The 16,602-nt window shown below is 47.8% G+C and overlaps 1 protein-coding gene across 1 annotated transcript in view; it reads right to left on the bottom strand.

Annotated features, from left to right (window-relative positions):
• The window catches only part of SLCO3A1 (solute carrier organic anion transporter family member 3A1), a gene marked incomplete at its 5' end in the record, with an annotated part of 145,705 nt that extends 130,427 nt beyond the window's left edge, over positions 1-15,278 (bottom strand). Inside the window, one exon of the mRNA XM_082488629.1 lies at positions 15,105-15,278. Coding sequence (XP_082344755.1) covers positions 15,105-15,278 — 174 coding nt within the window. The remainder of the gene's footprint in view (positions 1-15,104) is intronic.
• Positions 15,279-16,602: the final 1,324 nt, after the last annotated feature.

Below are 16,602 nucleotides of genomic sequence, written 5' to 3'. Positions count from 1 at the left end.
TCACTCATCCATCCCTTGCAGACAGCTTCTACATGTTGACAGTCAGCTGAATATGAGCCAGCAGTGTGCGCAGGTGGCCAAGAAGGCCAACAGCATCCTGGCTTGTATCAGGAATAGTGTGGTGAGCAGGACTAGGGAGGTGATCGTCCCGCTGTACTTGGCACTGGTGAGGCCCCAACTCGAATGCTGTGTTCAGTTTTGGGCCCCTCACTACAAGAAAGACATTGAGGTGTTGGAGCATGTCCAGAGAAGGGCAACAAAACTGGTGAGGGGTCTGGAGAACAAGACTTATGAGGAGCAACTGAGGGAACCGGGGTTGTTTAGCCCTGAAAAAAGGAGGCTGAGGGGAGACCTTATCGCTCTCCACAGCTACTTGAAAGGAGGTTGTAGAGAGGTGGGAGTCAACGTCTTCTTGCTAGTAACAAGCAATAGGACAAGAGGAAATGGCCTCAAGTTACAGCAGGGGAGGTTTAGATTGGATATTAGGAAAAATTTCTTCACCAAAAAGGTTATCAAACATTGCAACAGGCTGCCCAGGGAAGCGGTGGAGTTGCCATCCATGAAGGTATTCAAAAGACATGGTGCTTAGGAACGTGGTCTAATGGTGGTTTTGTCAGTGTTAGGTTGATGGTGGGACTTGATGATCTTAGAAGTCCCTTCCAACCTAGACAATTCTATGATTCCATGAAGTTCAACCTCTTTATACTCAGCTTCTCCCTGGCTCCTAGCTCCCCAAGGTACTAATTACAATACAGTTTATTAGCCAGGCACATAACATTTAGACTCTAAATTTGGCCTGCTTTAAATGAAGCTAGACACCACTGAAGCAGTCCAGTGCAGTCAATAACAGGGAAGGAGATTTTTCAAAAGCACTTAAGTGGCTTTGGAACAAGAGTCACGTTTTCAAAGAGACATTTAGAGTAAGTCACTTTTGTCAATGAGAGTATGGCTCAGAAAGCATCTTTGAAAAATAACACCCTCAGGCTCTTTTAAAACCCATGACTACCAAAGAGCAAGTAAAGCAGCCCCGAGCAGTCTTTTTCCTGTGAAGGCTCAAAAAGCAAAGGGCAAACTGCTTCAACCCTGTGGTTCCAGGCAGGTGTGAAGGAAGAAGGGATACCATTCAGCTGGCAACAAGGCTGCATCGTAGCCCAGGGTCAAGGGAGAAGTCTCACAGACCAACCACAGGTAGGCTAACACAAAATTACCGGCCCATTAATTCATTTAGTTCAACTTATTACGGTAGCTGATAGATACCTGGTTCAGGGTCCGAGCCAGGGTGCCTCTTTCATTCCAGTTACCATCATTGTAGCAGCTCAGCGCCCATCATCCCAGCCCACAAGATGCCCATGAAGCCAGACAATACCATAACTAGCACGTTTGCTGCTGGAGAGAAAAAGCCCAAAGAAGGCCGGGTGAAGTCCATGACAAAGCCAGAAAATGAGCCCGAACACCCCTGGTCTGCATCTTCACCAGAAAATACAAATAGTAGTTGTTCCTCAGCCAAAAAGCATTACCCCATGGGCAAAGATGTCTTCTCCCAAGTCTGCTACATGTCGCATTGTCCAAATGTGAATGAAAACAGATTTCTCTGGGCATGAACATGAGTCCTGACTGATGAAGGGAGTCAGTTTGGACATAACAGCTCTGGACAGCCAGCTGCAGAGTAAGAGCTTGGCTTGAAAACATTACCCACGTGTGGCAGGAATGTTCCTCTGTCCCTGCCAAGATGCCACCACCAACAGAATCTGCCTAGCCAGTATTGGCTCAGAGGAAACAAGTTGCTGTTCCCCCATCATTTAATCTCTCACTTGCGTGAGTGGTGGGGGCGAGGGAGAGGGCAGGGAAATACACAGTGACACAGACTCCTGGAAACACCCCATGAACTTAATTTTTTGTGACGCTGTCTGAATACCAAGAGTTCTGAGTGTAATCAGGATGCTGAGAATCAAATTGAAAGTGTCTGAACCTATAAACTACGCACCATAGGGGGCAAATAAAGGAGAAAGCAAAGGTCATTTTAGTTTCAACTTGCATTGCCAGTGTAGCAAAGTTCTTTGCATCTCTTAAAGACCCCATACCTTGAGGCCTCAGCGCGATGTCCAACAGAAATCCATAATGCTTTGGTCAAATTTGACATTGAAGTAACCAAATTCAACATTGGAGTAACCAGACACACTCCATTCACGCCAAAAGGCACTGTTAGCGAAACCAGAAGACCCCACTTTGCCACAGGCCATCTGCAGAACATTTTTGTTCATTTTGGCCCACCACCCCCAAAACAGTAATGCCATCTCAGAGCAAGCCATTTTGAAGATGTGGACACAAAAGTACCGAGCTGGGACATTACAGGACAGCGTGGGAAAAAGCTTGCAGACATGGGACCATACAGCCTTACACTGATTCCCAGACTCACCGTGGCTTCCATGAGAAAGAAATCCAATTCAATGAAGCCATATAATGACTATTTGCTGCAGCCCCACTTGAAGGACTTTCTCCATATGTAAAAGGAGCTCCCCAAGAAATTAAATTCTGCCTTCCTACCTCCATTCCAGACTCTCCCACTCTCCCTCCCTTGACTCAAAATCCCAAATATGCAAAGACCTCAACTGGTTTCAAGTCCTGACCTTGAAGAACTAAAAATCTTGTGTCCTGGATGAAAACAAGCCAGTGTCTCCTGCCAGCAACCCTCTGGTCCCAGAAATCCAGTTAAAGCGGAGAGAACTTTGAATCCAGATTTACCTCTGACTTGTCATCCTGCTAACCAATTGCTCACTGGATACCTGCCCACAGAATATCAAAGATGCAGGTTATTAATGTGGGAGCATCTTGAAAACTCAGATAACGACAGGGGACCCTGGGCACTGTTCAGAGATATCCTTCAAGAGTTTTCAATTTGAAAACGGCACAGAACTGATCCTAGAGACTGCATCCAGCGTTTCCCAAGAGTCATTACACACAACTATGGTAATTCATTAGGGATCTATTTAAATAAAAACGCAAAATAAAAATTCTGGAAAAAAAGCTTGTCCAGCATTGAATTAAGCTGAATGATTCAAATCAAATAAATGCCATCTCAGCTTAAGAGAGGCTACACCCAAATGCTTCCACAAGACAGGGCGAGAAGAAATCTGAAACTTCTGCCTTCTTGGTAAGAGCTAGCACTGAGATTAAGGGCAACACAGCAGCCTTGATGAATCCTAATCCGCAGAAAACACTGGACTTCTGTATAGGGCCAGCATTTGAGAAAGCTTGTACAGTCGCGCCAAATGACACAGCAAAGCCACAAAGCTGTGCCTCTAGCACATGGTTTGCTAGTGTGGCTTAACTTCAATAGCCATCAACAACTCCCAAGCTGGTTTTGGAATCTGTTCATTCACAGAGAGATTTGTCAATGCAGAAGTGGCCTCAATTGAGCAAATAAACTCTTGGAAGCGAACGGTTTATCTAGCGCCATGGAATACTTGAAATCTTCCCTTTTCAGCCTTCGCTCTCGAGTTCTTTAAAGTTGGTAGGTTTGAATCGCAAAGACTATGGGAAAGCTTTTCGTAACCCCAAGCCAGCTCCCTTGAGAGACAATAGTATTAAATGTCACAGATTACAGCAAGAGAAGAACCAGAAAACCGAACCCCACCTAGGCTAGCACCGTAGCACTGCGACCCAAGGGCTCAAGCTACCCAAGTGGTTTTTGATACCACCTTTTGATGACAGAGATACAAACCTGGGGCCAAAGCACCCCTCTTTGGACCGAAGGTGGAGAACACAAGATGCGGCAGGTTCCTGCAGGAACACAATTGAGCTCAGTGGGCGTTCATCACACTGAGCACCTCAGACGAGGCCAACTACAGGATCACCCAAACCGGCTGATATTACAAAACTAACATCACCGCCCTTCACAAACAAGCACCCCTAGACAAGGCATCCCTTCAGCTAAAGCTCCTGTCCCTCAGCCAGCAGCTGCGCTGACTTCAGACATAAGGACCTGCATTATAACTAGCCATAGGCAGCAGGAAACAAAGTGTGCATCTCATCCAGAGGCTGAAAGGCCCATTGTAATTAGCCACTCTCGGCCCTGTACGTAGAACAAGAAAAAAAATAAAAACCAGTTTTCTTTTGCTGGTAAGCCATAAAAATGCTGCCCACTATTTCTCATAAAGGGCTTATACGCCCAACGCGTTTTCTCTGCCCGTCACACAAACCGCAGCACTTGGCCTAGGCTGTGGGCAAGGTTAATTCCCACAATAATCAAATTTTACAGACAATGCCTGCAGGACAGAAAGAATATCACCTTGTTTTTAGTCACACAGACACATGTTTCTCCTTGGGCTGAACCTGCTTGCTGCCCAGTGGGACATCCTAAAGAACAGTGACAGACCACAAAGAGCAGAGAGGGTCCCAGTACAGGGAAAACCATTTACCCAACGCCAGCCAACATTTCTGCAAAGAGCATGTCGGTGCTCAAACATGATCAAAAGTTTACTTCAGCTCACGGGCAGATGCTCTCCCAGCAGAGTGCAGCATCCCGTGGAGACATGCTCCCAGTGAGCCTGGGAAGAAGGGATGGGATGGGGGGAAGGTGGTGTTTTAAATTTTGTCTTTGTTTTAAACATCCGAATCTATTTTAATTGGCAATAAAAACTAATTTTCCTCAGATCAAATCTGTTTTGCCCCTGACAGTAATTGCTAGTCTTTATCTCAACCCACGAGCTCTTCCACCCCATTTTCTACCCCTGCCTTGTTGAGGAGGGGAGTGAGAGAGCGGCTGGGTGGGCGTCTGGCTGCACTCCAAGGTTAACCCACCACAATACCTCACCAAGCAAGCTGGATATTCTTTAAAAAAGAAAAGTTAAAGCTTTAAGAACAACCTGGCAAAAAAAAAAAAAGCTTTACTAAACCACGACAATTACAGCTTTTCCTGCAGCTCCGAGGAACGACGAGAAGCAAGCCATAGAACTGAAAAACTGGAAATCTAAACTCAAGTTTTTCCCTCTTTAAAAATCAAGACCTAGCTACATACTGTTATTTTGCTGTTGTTTCCCAGCTACAGGGAACGAAAGGATCAACCCCTAATTTGGCATCTCAATACATCATGCCACACTCAAACCGTGTCAGGATGAGAAGCAAGCATGTTTCCAGCAGATGAAAGTCATCGGCATGGCACAAGCAGCAGCAACACACCATTGGGAGCATTTCTCCTTCATATTTTTCAAAATAATTTTCTTTTAGTCAGTATTTTTAGCTTCTCTTTTGGAAGCTCCAAATGCTTCCCCTCTTCTCCCTTGACATTTCTCAGTGTAGATGTGCGTATGTGTACATACAGGTCTGGTATTATTTAGAGGTGCGGGGGACTTGTCCTGCTATCGCACCAGCCAAGGTACATACCAGTCCTCCTGCAGCCTTTCAGAGATTCCCTTCAAGCTGAAGAGTGAGGTTTGGGCCACATCATAAAGCTCCCGAGCAACTCTCCGGTCTATTGCTACGGATGTGCCAAACTATGTTTGCACGAAGCTGAGGAGAGAAGTGGAAAGAGGTAGCAGCTATTTCACATCCTCCTTTTCAGAAATAAAAAACAAGAAGCCCAAAACAACCTTTCTGCAACTCTTCCTGTTGAAGTTCTACCGGAGAAAACAAAGACCGTTCATTGTTTAACACCATGGGTCGCAATCCTATGAAGTTAACGGCGTTTTTTCACTCACTGCTATCCCTTTGGAGAATTAAAGGGATGAAACAAATCTGAAACTACAGAAAATGCAGAACTCTGTCCCAGTATGGCAGACATACCCATCACTGCTATCCTCTGGCCATCCTGTGTCTGAATCCGGTGCTCCCCACCAGCTGAGAGCATGCAAAGCTCCGTCTAGTACAGGTTCCAAGCAGACTCCAGGAAAAATACTTACTTTTCACCTTACATAAATATATAGAATAATCCAGCTGTTTTAGGAACATAGAGGGTACCATTACCTGGCACCTCAACCGTAAAGCGATTCCACGTCATTTTGCTTGATTCTTCAGGCATTAAACTGTTAAGTATCACCTTAAAATAAACATATACAACATACACTTCAAGGCTATTTCATATATATTGACCCCAAACCAATGATGATTTCAGTTTTGCCAAAAATATGGCTCTTAGTGGAAAAAAACCCAACCAACCACTATATGTCCTTAAAAATGAAAAGTGAAACATTTCTAAAAGGTTTCTGTATTTTCCACACCCACACCCCACAACTCTTCCCAAGTAGCCAAGCTTTCTTTCAGTTTGTGGTAGAGTTTGTAGTTGCCTTTTTATTAGGAAAAAAAAAAGAAAAAAACCAAACCCAAAAAACACAAACAAACCACAAACTAGAGAAAATGTCGGATTAAAATGCAAACATCAAAGCACCAAAAAAAACTTGAAAGCAAATCTGACATAGTTGCTTCAGAAACCATAATGCTGAGTGAGTCACGAAGACCTCAATACAACTGAATTATCCAGGTTCCTTCAAAAACTTCACTGTCATTTTATGGATCCCCATAAAACTGAATTTTAAGTCTTTTTCCACTTTCAGTAAACCAAGGCATTATGAATTATACAGGTGAACAGCATGGTAAGTGTTTTAAAATGACATTTAAATATTAAAAATAAGACAATTCCAACAATCCTTGCCCAGAAAACAGTTCATTATGTAGCATGGAAAAACAACTTCTGTGCTCCCACACCTGTCCTCAGCCACTTATCTAAAAGTCACTGGGCCTGCAAACATGCAGAAATCATCCATGCGATAGCTGCAGACACCAAAAAGATAAAGACCTTCAAAGACTACAGGGAAATCAGCTGGCTGCTTGCTGAGGAGAAAGGATACTACGAAGAGAGAGGCAACAGAGAGGAAAAACAAAAACCAAACCACAGCAAATTGCTTCTCTTCTTCTTCAACCATAGAAAACAAATAACAATGATGATAAATATTCAAACAAACTTGAAATAAAGATTTTGCTTTCATGCTGCAAGCGGTCCTCTAAAACCATGGCACGTGTTCAGGCACTGCTGTGACACCAGCCCCAGTAAGAGATGTGCAACTTCCATAGAGCGGGCACTGTGCCACAGCAGGAAGACACGGCCTGCCTCCCCCAGGTCAGTAAGAAATCATAGAGCGGTTTAGGTTGGAAAGGACCTTGAAGATCACCGAGTTCCAATCCCCCTGGCATAGGCAGGGGCACCTCCCACCAGACCAGGTTGCCCAAGGCAACGTCCAGCCTGGCCTTGAACACCTCCAGGGATGGAGCTTCTCTGGGCAACCTGGGCCAGTGTCTCACCACCCTCAGAGTAAAGAATTTCTTCCTAATATCTAATCTAAATCTACCTCCTTACAGTTTGAAGCCATTCCCCCTCGTCCTATCACTACACGCCCGAGTAAAAAGTCCCTCCCCAGCTCTCCTGTAGGGCCCCTTTAGGTACTGGAAGGCCACAGTAAGGTCTTCCCGGAGCCTTCTCTTCTCCAGGCTGAACAACCCCAACTCTTTCAGCCTCTCCTCATAGCAGAGGTGCTCCAGCCCTCGGATCATCTTTGTGGCTCTCCTCTGGACACGCCCCAGCAGGTCCATGTCCTTATGTTGGGGACTCCAGAGCTGGATGCAGTACTCCAGGTGGGGTCTCACGAGAGTGGAGTAGAGGGGCAGAATCACCTCCCTTGACCTGCTGGCCACACTTCTGATGCAGCCCAGGATACGGTTGGCCTTCTGGGCTGCAATCGCACACTGCTGGCTCACGTTGAGCTTCTTGTCAATCAGCACCCCCAGGTCCTTCTCCTCAGGGCTGCTCTCCAGCTGTGCCCCGCTGAGCCTGTATTTGTGCTTGGGATTGCCCAGACACAGGTGTAGGACCTTGCACTTGGCCTTGTTGAACTTGAGGTTGGCATGGGCCCACCTCTCCAACCTGTCCAGGTCCCTATATTTAGGTATAAAAATGCAGAAGCACATCACATTCAGAATAAGGCTGGAAAAGCGAAAGTTACTAACTGGAGAGCTTAAGAAATTGGATTTTAGTTCTGAGGTCTTTCCTCGATTTGCTAAGCGAGGAGGGGCAGATGCAGCCATACCTGCACTGTTGGTCTTCATCTCCACGTGATTACAACTGCTGTCCCACTTCAAATCTGGGGAAAAGGAATGGTTCCTTTTCTCCATACTTTGATCCATCCACTCAAACTGAAACATCTTGGATGCAGGGACCACGTCTCTAAACGCTACAGAATGCTTCCCATAACAGGGCAGAGTCATCCCAGTGCCGACGGGAAGGAGTGCCAGACACTCCAGGAACTCCCTAAACAGCTTGCTATCGCTATCGACTGTATCGATAGTGTACAAAGCATGGCAGTGTGAAAGCTCTATTTGCATCGCCATATGTATCTACAAAGAGACAGAGAGTCTAGTGGTTGCTCCAAGGTGACCTGGAGACGGGACCCTTGGGGTTCTAGTCCTGGTTTTGCTGCAGAGTTATAATGAAACCCTGTAAATCAAAATCAGTGGCCCATTTTTCTATGCAATAGGAAAAATTAATCCTTCCAGACTTCACCGGAGCACTTAAAGGAGTTACAACACAAAGAATTATCATGTGTTTATTTAAACTTCCTTGGATGATGCTTAAACACATCACTTTGCGGCTTTGTCTGGTGTCGGTCAGAAGACAAAGCTACTCTAATTCACCCAAACTGCAACCTCACCCACTAAATAGTATGCCATTGTTTAATCTTGCTACCGTGAAGGAGTAACTAGAGACCAAGGAGTGTACGAGTAAGGAAACATTTTAGATTATTATACACAGAGGACAAATTCTTCTTGATGAATTGCAGAATAACTCTTTTGAAGCAATAAATTTACAGTGCTGTAGCAGAACAGAAGTTGGCTTTCGGTGCTTTACAATATCCTGAAAGCAAGGGAAAAGAAAGCTCGCGCAACCGGAGAGAAACCCCTTTGTGGGAAGCGGGGAATATCTGCTCTCCCTTTGCAGGGAAGGAGAGGGATCGCGGTTCAACTGAGCCCCCTCTGGGACAGGGGCGACATTCCGATTTAAAGGGTCACACTGCATTGCGTTACTAAGCAAGAACACCACAGACCTTCAGACCAATGTATTCTCCGATCTAATTCAAGATCCCTTTAAACCTCAGCTGCGTTAATACTGCAGGCCATTAAAACCCAGAGAGCTACTTGTCACATCGGCACACGGCAAACGCTAAAGAGATTTTGAAAGCAAAGGTTGGCCAAAAGAAACGAGACATTGGTTTTACGATGGATCATAACATTTCTAACAGGCTGCTCTTTCTTTTAGGGCTTACAAATATCACTTGGCCCTTACAGAGAAAAGGAAGAACTGCCAAACTTCCCGCTAAAAATAATAAGAACAATTAAACGCCAAAATCAATTAGTCCACACTCTTAAATGTCAAGTGCATTTTGCCTTTAAATGCATTTAACCAAGAAGGCACCAGGTGGTAAGTTTGGATTTACTCTGCAAATGGCACACAGTGTATAATGTAAGAGATAAACGTGTTGTTCGCTCTACACCGTTTAATATATTAGCAGTAAATAAAAGAAAACTTTAAACCAAAGTATAAATACCAGTTACTCACAAGCCTTCCTGGTACTCAAAAATCCAACCTGCACCTGGATCGGAAATGGTTTCTACTAACTTACATAAAGTTTTTGTGTTAATGAGTCAATGCCACGCTCCCGCCCCAAGCCCCACAGGAGCCTGAAGGTATCAGAACCCAGAGCTGGACCTGGTTTCTCCTCCACCTTGCAGTCAGAGACCAAAAAAAACATCAAAAGGCTCCTTAGAGAAGAAATATGAATGCAGTCAAAAGAGCTAGTTTAGAATAACTTTCTGTGCAACTCAGCTGCAAAACAGACAATATTCTCTAATGGGAAAGGCATACTAGAAACAACTTTCCAGAAATAACATTGCCAGCAAAGATATATTAAGGGAAAATGAACTGTAAGCAATAACCAGCCAATGCTTGGCAATCTTCATCCCCACTAAAACATTTATTTTCACTCCATGTTTTTTTTTTTCCCTTAAATACCCCAGTGACAAATAAATTATGAGCATTACAGCTATTTTATTACTCAGCACTGCTGAGGATGGAAAGGAAAAAAAAAAAAGACAGCAATATTTTAAAGCTGATTCTTATTCTAGGAAAATAAATACTTTAATAAAAACAATAATAAATTCAATGGGAAAAACTGCGCTTGCAGTTAAGTCATTGGACTGAAGCACCTGAAACTGGAATTCCTGGCTCTGCCATACTCTTCCTCTGCCCATGCCTAAGCTACTCAGGCTCTGCTGCTGTTAACCAAGCAAAAGCTTTATCAATAGCTTCAGCAACAGAATCAAGCTCTTAACCTCTGCCTCAGTTTCCCCACCCGCAACATTGCTCCCACTGAGCTCATTCAGCCTGCAGACACGCAGGGGGAAACTCTGTTGTACAGCGCCAAGCACGACAGAAAGCTTTGAAGCGCTGCTGTACCATATTAAAATTGGTTTTAATAGCATCCCCCATGCAGAACTCTCCCCGGACTTCAAGGAGGGTTTAACCAGGTCTCTACAACAGAATACTGTAACAGGAGAACAGTATTCTATTTGCTTCATTTAACACAGGTGGAAAAGAGGTTGCGCACCAAACCAACTTAAAAATCCAAGAGCCAAATTCTGCTCTTAATCCCTCATTTCCCTGGTGTTCATCTCATAGGACCCCTCTTTCTCTTTGTTCCAGCAGGAACCCTTTGATGATTAACTTCTGTATTTGTCTTTGATACTTACTTTTTTTTCCTGAATACGGAATTTTAAAGTTTTCTTTAATATCCCAAACCCCAGTAGCAAGAAAGCTGAACAGAAGGAGCCCGTCTCAGAGACCACATACGCACACACAATCTCACCTGGACTCACACGGTACTATTTTTACTGCAGATACGTTCAGAGGGCTTTTGCAAGCTGCAGTCAAACACTGCTGCACGGGCAAAGCTCTAGCCGGGAAGTTAAGCGCAGCTCCAAAGTTTTCATTCAGCAAAAAACAAGAAAGAATTTGGCATTCATTCCCACGCAAACACCAATGCGCCCTCCTTGGGAGGGACCAATTATTTTCCTTTCCATCTCATGCTCAGGCCAGTCATCCTCTATCACTTGATAAAACACATGAATAGCTGCATTGAAAGCTGCGGCAAACAGAGACATCTCAGTAAAGCTCTGTAAAAACAGCTACCCCGAGCACACCGAATAACCGTTTCTCAACGCACTGCCCATACGCATGCCCTTTATCGAAAGAAGCCCCTGACTTTGGCAGATGTCGGATGCTTGCAACTAGGTCAGTTCGAACCGGAGCGAGCCGAGGCTAAAGGCTAGGGAGAGAAAATTAAATTGCGCTCCTGCTCCGCAAACCGTGGCTGTCAAACCGAGAGCTCTTCGCCTTCTGCTAAAGCCACGATTTCGCCACTGGCTAGGCAAAAGATTTGACTGGCAGGGGTGATGAAATGCCTCGGTGACAAACCGTCAGGAGCACTTGGAACGTTATTACCCGTGAAAATATTCCAAAATATAATGCACGTAGGAATTCGGGGGAGGGGGGACGACAGGGAGGGAAGTGTTGCCAAGGTATGTGAATCAGCCTTATCGAAATCCTCATCGCCGCACGGCCGGCATGACTGATCACACTGCTGCAGCCGCCCGAAAGGCACAAGGCTCCGGCTGGAAAAGAGGGGTTCCAGCCTTTCCCTCCCGGTGCCATCTGCAGCAGTACCGCTCGGCTCTTTAATTCACAGACCCACGCTGCAGGAGAGCAGCCGGGGGTGGAAATCATCCGGGCTTTTTAAAAGTTGCTGCGAAAACCCTGAGTAACTTCTGCAGCAGGAACGCCCGCAGACGACAGGCAGCGTTTTCCCCCGCTGCCACTGCAGTCGCTGGGAAATTCAACTTTCCAAAAGCGCGCAGGAGTAATTAGATGAAGCCAAATAAACGCATACACAAAACCTTACAAGAAATATGCAAATAACAGGGTGTATTCAGCAGCCCCAGAAATTAAAGCAGCAGCACAGGCTTGCATTTGCATAAACTATGCAGGATATGGCACCGAGTCATTTTGGCACACATGCATTTTGCAAACAGCAAGCCCAGTAACTGACAAATATTTTGGAACGTGAAATTGATCAAATACTCCCTAAAACTTCCCATGAAGAACCTCAGAGACACTGTACTAATTAACCGTAGACATCCACTGTTGGCATCCCGGGGTATTTCCACTGCTGAGTTCTGTGGGAAAGGAATCGGACTTTATAGATTTTTATCAGCATTTATTATTTATAAACCCCTGTTGGCAAGCACAATGTTTTATGAACAAATAAAAGTGAATGATCTTTGCTTCAAAACCACATAATGAATGAATGTCTACTTTGTACATACATTCAAGTGGGCGCTGCTAGTTTATTGTGCAGAAAACATGGAAAAAAGACGCTTTTGCGTTTCTAAAAAGAAATAACACCATCCACTTCTAAATGTACCGGCACGAAAGCCAAGCCAAATCAAAACTGAGCTCTTCAGTCACTCCTGAGAAGCCAAGCCCCTGCCTTGTTGCCTTAACAAGATGAGTTTTTGCCCTCACCGTCTCCCCGCGCAGAGCAAGGCAGCCAAAAACCGAGGAAACCAACTTGTCGCCGTATAAGGCGAAAAAAAGGTTTCTCTTCCTGAGTCACAAATAACTAGGGAAAGTCACACATGTGGCCAAGCAAAGCAGAAGTATGAATACAGTACGCGCTCGCTGCTGGCAGGCTAAAATTAGCAGTTTATTCAACTGCCCAGAACTACACGCTGTGTCCGTCCTCCGCAGCATCTCCCTATTTGTCTGTCTTTCTGTTTGCTCTCCGCTTTGTCTCGCCCGCTAATTTGTCCCTCCGGGAGCAGCCCGGCACGCCACCGCTGAGCCCAACAGCCCCAGCTCATCCCAGGAGCCCCAGTAAATGAATATCCACTTGCAGTTACACCTGGGCAACTCCGCAGTGCCTCCGCTGATTTCACCCCCAAGACGGCACCCGAGAACAGCGCTCGGCCCCACGGGACACTCAGTCTGCAAAAACCATTAGGTCCCGCACACCTTCCACCAAGCATCTCTCCTGCTCCCGCTCTCACTCCCCCACGACACCTGTAAGCACAGCGCTCGTCCAGATTCGCTTCAAGCCCAGATTTACCCTCCAAAGACAATTCCCCCATTGCATCTGTTCGTTGTATGAAGGGCTGCGTGGCATTTGCCATGACGGAAGATAAATTATACAGGGAACGGAGGAACACTTGCCCGGTGCAGCTGGGCCACTGCTTGGGCATGCTAGGGATTGTTTTGAGTTTAGTTTTCTTTTTTTTTTTTTTTTCTCCCCCCTCACTGACCAGTTGTCCGTTGCTGTTTGTGGATCCGGCTGGCTGTGGGGGCACGCGGTCACGCTGGTGGGGACACAGTCCTGGCGAACTGCAGAGGGTGGGGACAGCAGCACCTCAGTGGGGTTAACCCCTCGGAGGAGGAAGGTGGGACTGCGGGAACCGCCGTGTTTTCCAGCCGGTGGGGCTGGGGTGCGTGAGAGGGGAGGGAGCACAGTACACAGCACCCCACAAGAGATGGGAAAAACAGGAAAAGAAACGCTGAACTGGTGAGGAGACAGCAACGCAAAGGAGTTTGAGGAAAATGCCATGCTAAGGGCTGCTACTGCCGATCCCACACGCTCAGAGACCGTAGCGGTGTGCCAATATACAGTCCTCCAGCAGATCTCTACGTTTCCAGCACGCTGGTGCCCACTGGGTGACATCACCTCAGTGGGCTCTTCCTTGGCCCTTACTTTGATGACGGGTTATCCCACAGTCATTCACGCTGACAGCTCATTTTACAAGTAGCTCATCGGAAACAATATATTTACTTACTAAGGTGTTACTCACATAAAAAAGGCATGGCCCTGTCTGGCTCCTCCAAACGAAGTGATATCCGCCTATGCTCACATAGCATATAGAATTACTGAATTTACCTCAACAGATGTGATGTAGTTTCCCTTGGAATTACAAATACGTTCCAAACTAAACTTCTGTGTTTTATTACATGGCGATGACTGCTAATTTCCATTTCATATTAATCAGGAATATTAACAATGGTTAGTTTAGCCACATACCTTGAAAAATTATAGCTCACGTTCAGTACAAATCTGCATAAGTAGTTGGAGCATGTGAGAGGAGCAGCTAAATACTGAATACAAGTGCCAAATGCGGAGATCTTACACTTACTGTGTAACATATTACGTGTATGGCCTCAAAAAGCCTCAGAGATTATGAATACATTTCTTTTCCATGGAAACTATAATTCTCAAATCCAGCGAGCTATTTTGAGAAATTTAAATCAACTACACACACTTACAGCTGCTGGAAGAAGAACACTTCATTTTCACCGCCTGCCGCTCTCGCCGCGCGCTCAAAAGGCACAAGCGCAGCCGTATGGACATCCTTCCAACTCTTCTACTACAGTGCTGCCTCCGACACCAGATCTCACCGCGCAGATTCAGTGCAAAGTCTTATTTTGCCTCTTCTCTACCTAACGCCGACACTCGCGGGGCCGCCGCGCCGGACACTGCTGCATCACTTGATGAGGGAAATTAGTAAGGCGGGTGGCACGAAGTAAATGCCCCGCTGGATTTCCTTGGGATTTATTCCGTAGGAGCTGGAAAGGCTGGCGATTGACCCGCCTTAGCGCCCAGCTCGGGAACCAGCGGCAGCGGCAACCGGCCGTGCGCCGGGGCGGGGGACGGGGGGGACGGGGGGTCCCGGGGACCGGCGGCAGAAGTTGCCGCCGCAGAGGGGCGAGGGACGGCAGAAGGGCACCCCCTCGGCGCTGCTGAGTCATTTAAGCCCTGAAACGCCGGGTTCTTGTCAAACCCACCCGGGGGGGGGGGAAACACATACGAGGGGGGTGGGGGCTGCCCCGGCGGCGAGAAAACTTCCCCTCCACTTCAGCCGCCGCATCCCCCGCTCCGCTCCGCGCACACCACCCCCCCCCCCGGCTCGGCTCAGCAGGTCGTTGAGGGCTGGGGCCGGTCCCCCCTCCCCTCCCCACTCACCAGGTAGGCTCCCACCGTGCCCTGGGCCAGCATCAGGGCGCACTCGGACACCAGGAAGAGCTGGATGCTGGAGAAGCAGGACACCTTCCTCCGCCGCCTCCGCTGCCGCGCCGCGCCGGCCCCCGGCAGCTCACCGCCGCCGCCGCCGCCCGCCGAGCCCCGCTTCCCCGGCATCCTCCCGGGCACCGCCGCCACCGCGGGATGGCGGGCCCCGCGGCTGCTCCGCGCCTTCCTCCTCCTCCTCCTCCTCCTCGGGGGTGCCAATCACAGCGGCAGCCTGCGGCGGCTGCCTCTCCGCCCGCGGGCTGCTGCCATGGCCAGCTCGCCGCCGCCGCCGCCTCCTCCTCCTCCTCCTCCTGTCGTCTCTCCTCCCCTCGCCCTGCCGCGCTCCCTCTCTCCGCCGGCCCCGCGCAGGCCGGATCCGCGCCCCCGCCGGCGAGGGGCGGGGGAAAGCGCGGGGCTGGCGCCGGCGGAGGCTCCGCGACGGGCGGGAGGGGCGGCCCCGTCCCGGGATACGGGCGGGCGGCGCTGCCGGTTCCTACCGCCGCGGGAGGGGGAGAGAACCGCAGCACCCACCCCACCCCTCAACCGGCTAATCCCGGTGCGGGACCGGCGGAACGATGCCCGCAAGCGGAGCGGGCTCCCGCACGGGGCTGGAAGTTTCCCACGCAGGGCGAGGGCAAGCGGCGCCCGAGTCGGGCTGCTCCCCATCCCCATCCCCATCCCCATCCCCTTTCCTGGCATCCTCCAGCCTGGATGCCCTGATTTCGTACTCCTGCAAGTGCTCGGCAAAGGGCAGCCATACAAAAATTGCCTCTTCCATAAAAAAAAAGAGTAAAAAATTAATAGGTGTCGTGCGTTGCAGCGGCGCTGCCACGTGGGTGAGGTTCGGCTCTCGGGCCCCTGTCCCCAGCCACGTGTCTTTGTGATGGTGCCTTCTGTTGTCACCCCCACCTCGAGTTCTAATTTCAAGGGATACCGTCTAAAAACCACTAATCATCTCTTCTACTATTACAGATCGCGTTCCTCGTTGGCGTAATAGCAAAACCTGATCGGCTTTGCTCTTCAAGTGCACTTTTCCAGTTCATTTCTGGGTCCCCACTGGGGGCTGCTGCCTTACTCCCAGTTATTAAACTTCCAGTTAAGTAGTACTTGATCCATTTAGCACTAGGGTGTCTGCGGCCTTTGAGAGCAACAGTTTTCTGTGGAAACAGAGGTTACATTTTTCAAAAATAACTACATAGTTTGGATCCTAAATTTCACTTTCAAAGGTGGTTGAGGCTTTGAAAGTCCTGAATACGTGGGAAGGCGCCTTCAAAAATGGAACTTAAGAACACCCTGATTTTCCAAGGCATAAACCAGTTATCACCAGTCACAGCTGGAAGTCAAGAGAACCGACATTTCAAACAAGCCCTTTTTTTCTCCCTGCCCCCTTTTTGAGTTTCTTCTCCCAAAATAGCATCGTTGTTTGGGGGCTTTTTAATTTGTCCTTCTTTTA

The sequence above is a fragment of the Vanellus vanellus genome (genome assembly GCF_965231255.1).
Source record: "Vanellus vanellus genome assembly, chromosome: 11".
Taxonomy (NCBI): domain Eukaryota; kingdom Metazoa; phylum Chordata; class Aves; order Charadriiformes; family Charadriidae; genus Vanellus; species Vanellus vanellus.
This window is presented reverse-complemented; position numbering and strand designations above follow the sequence as displayed.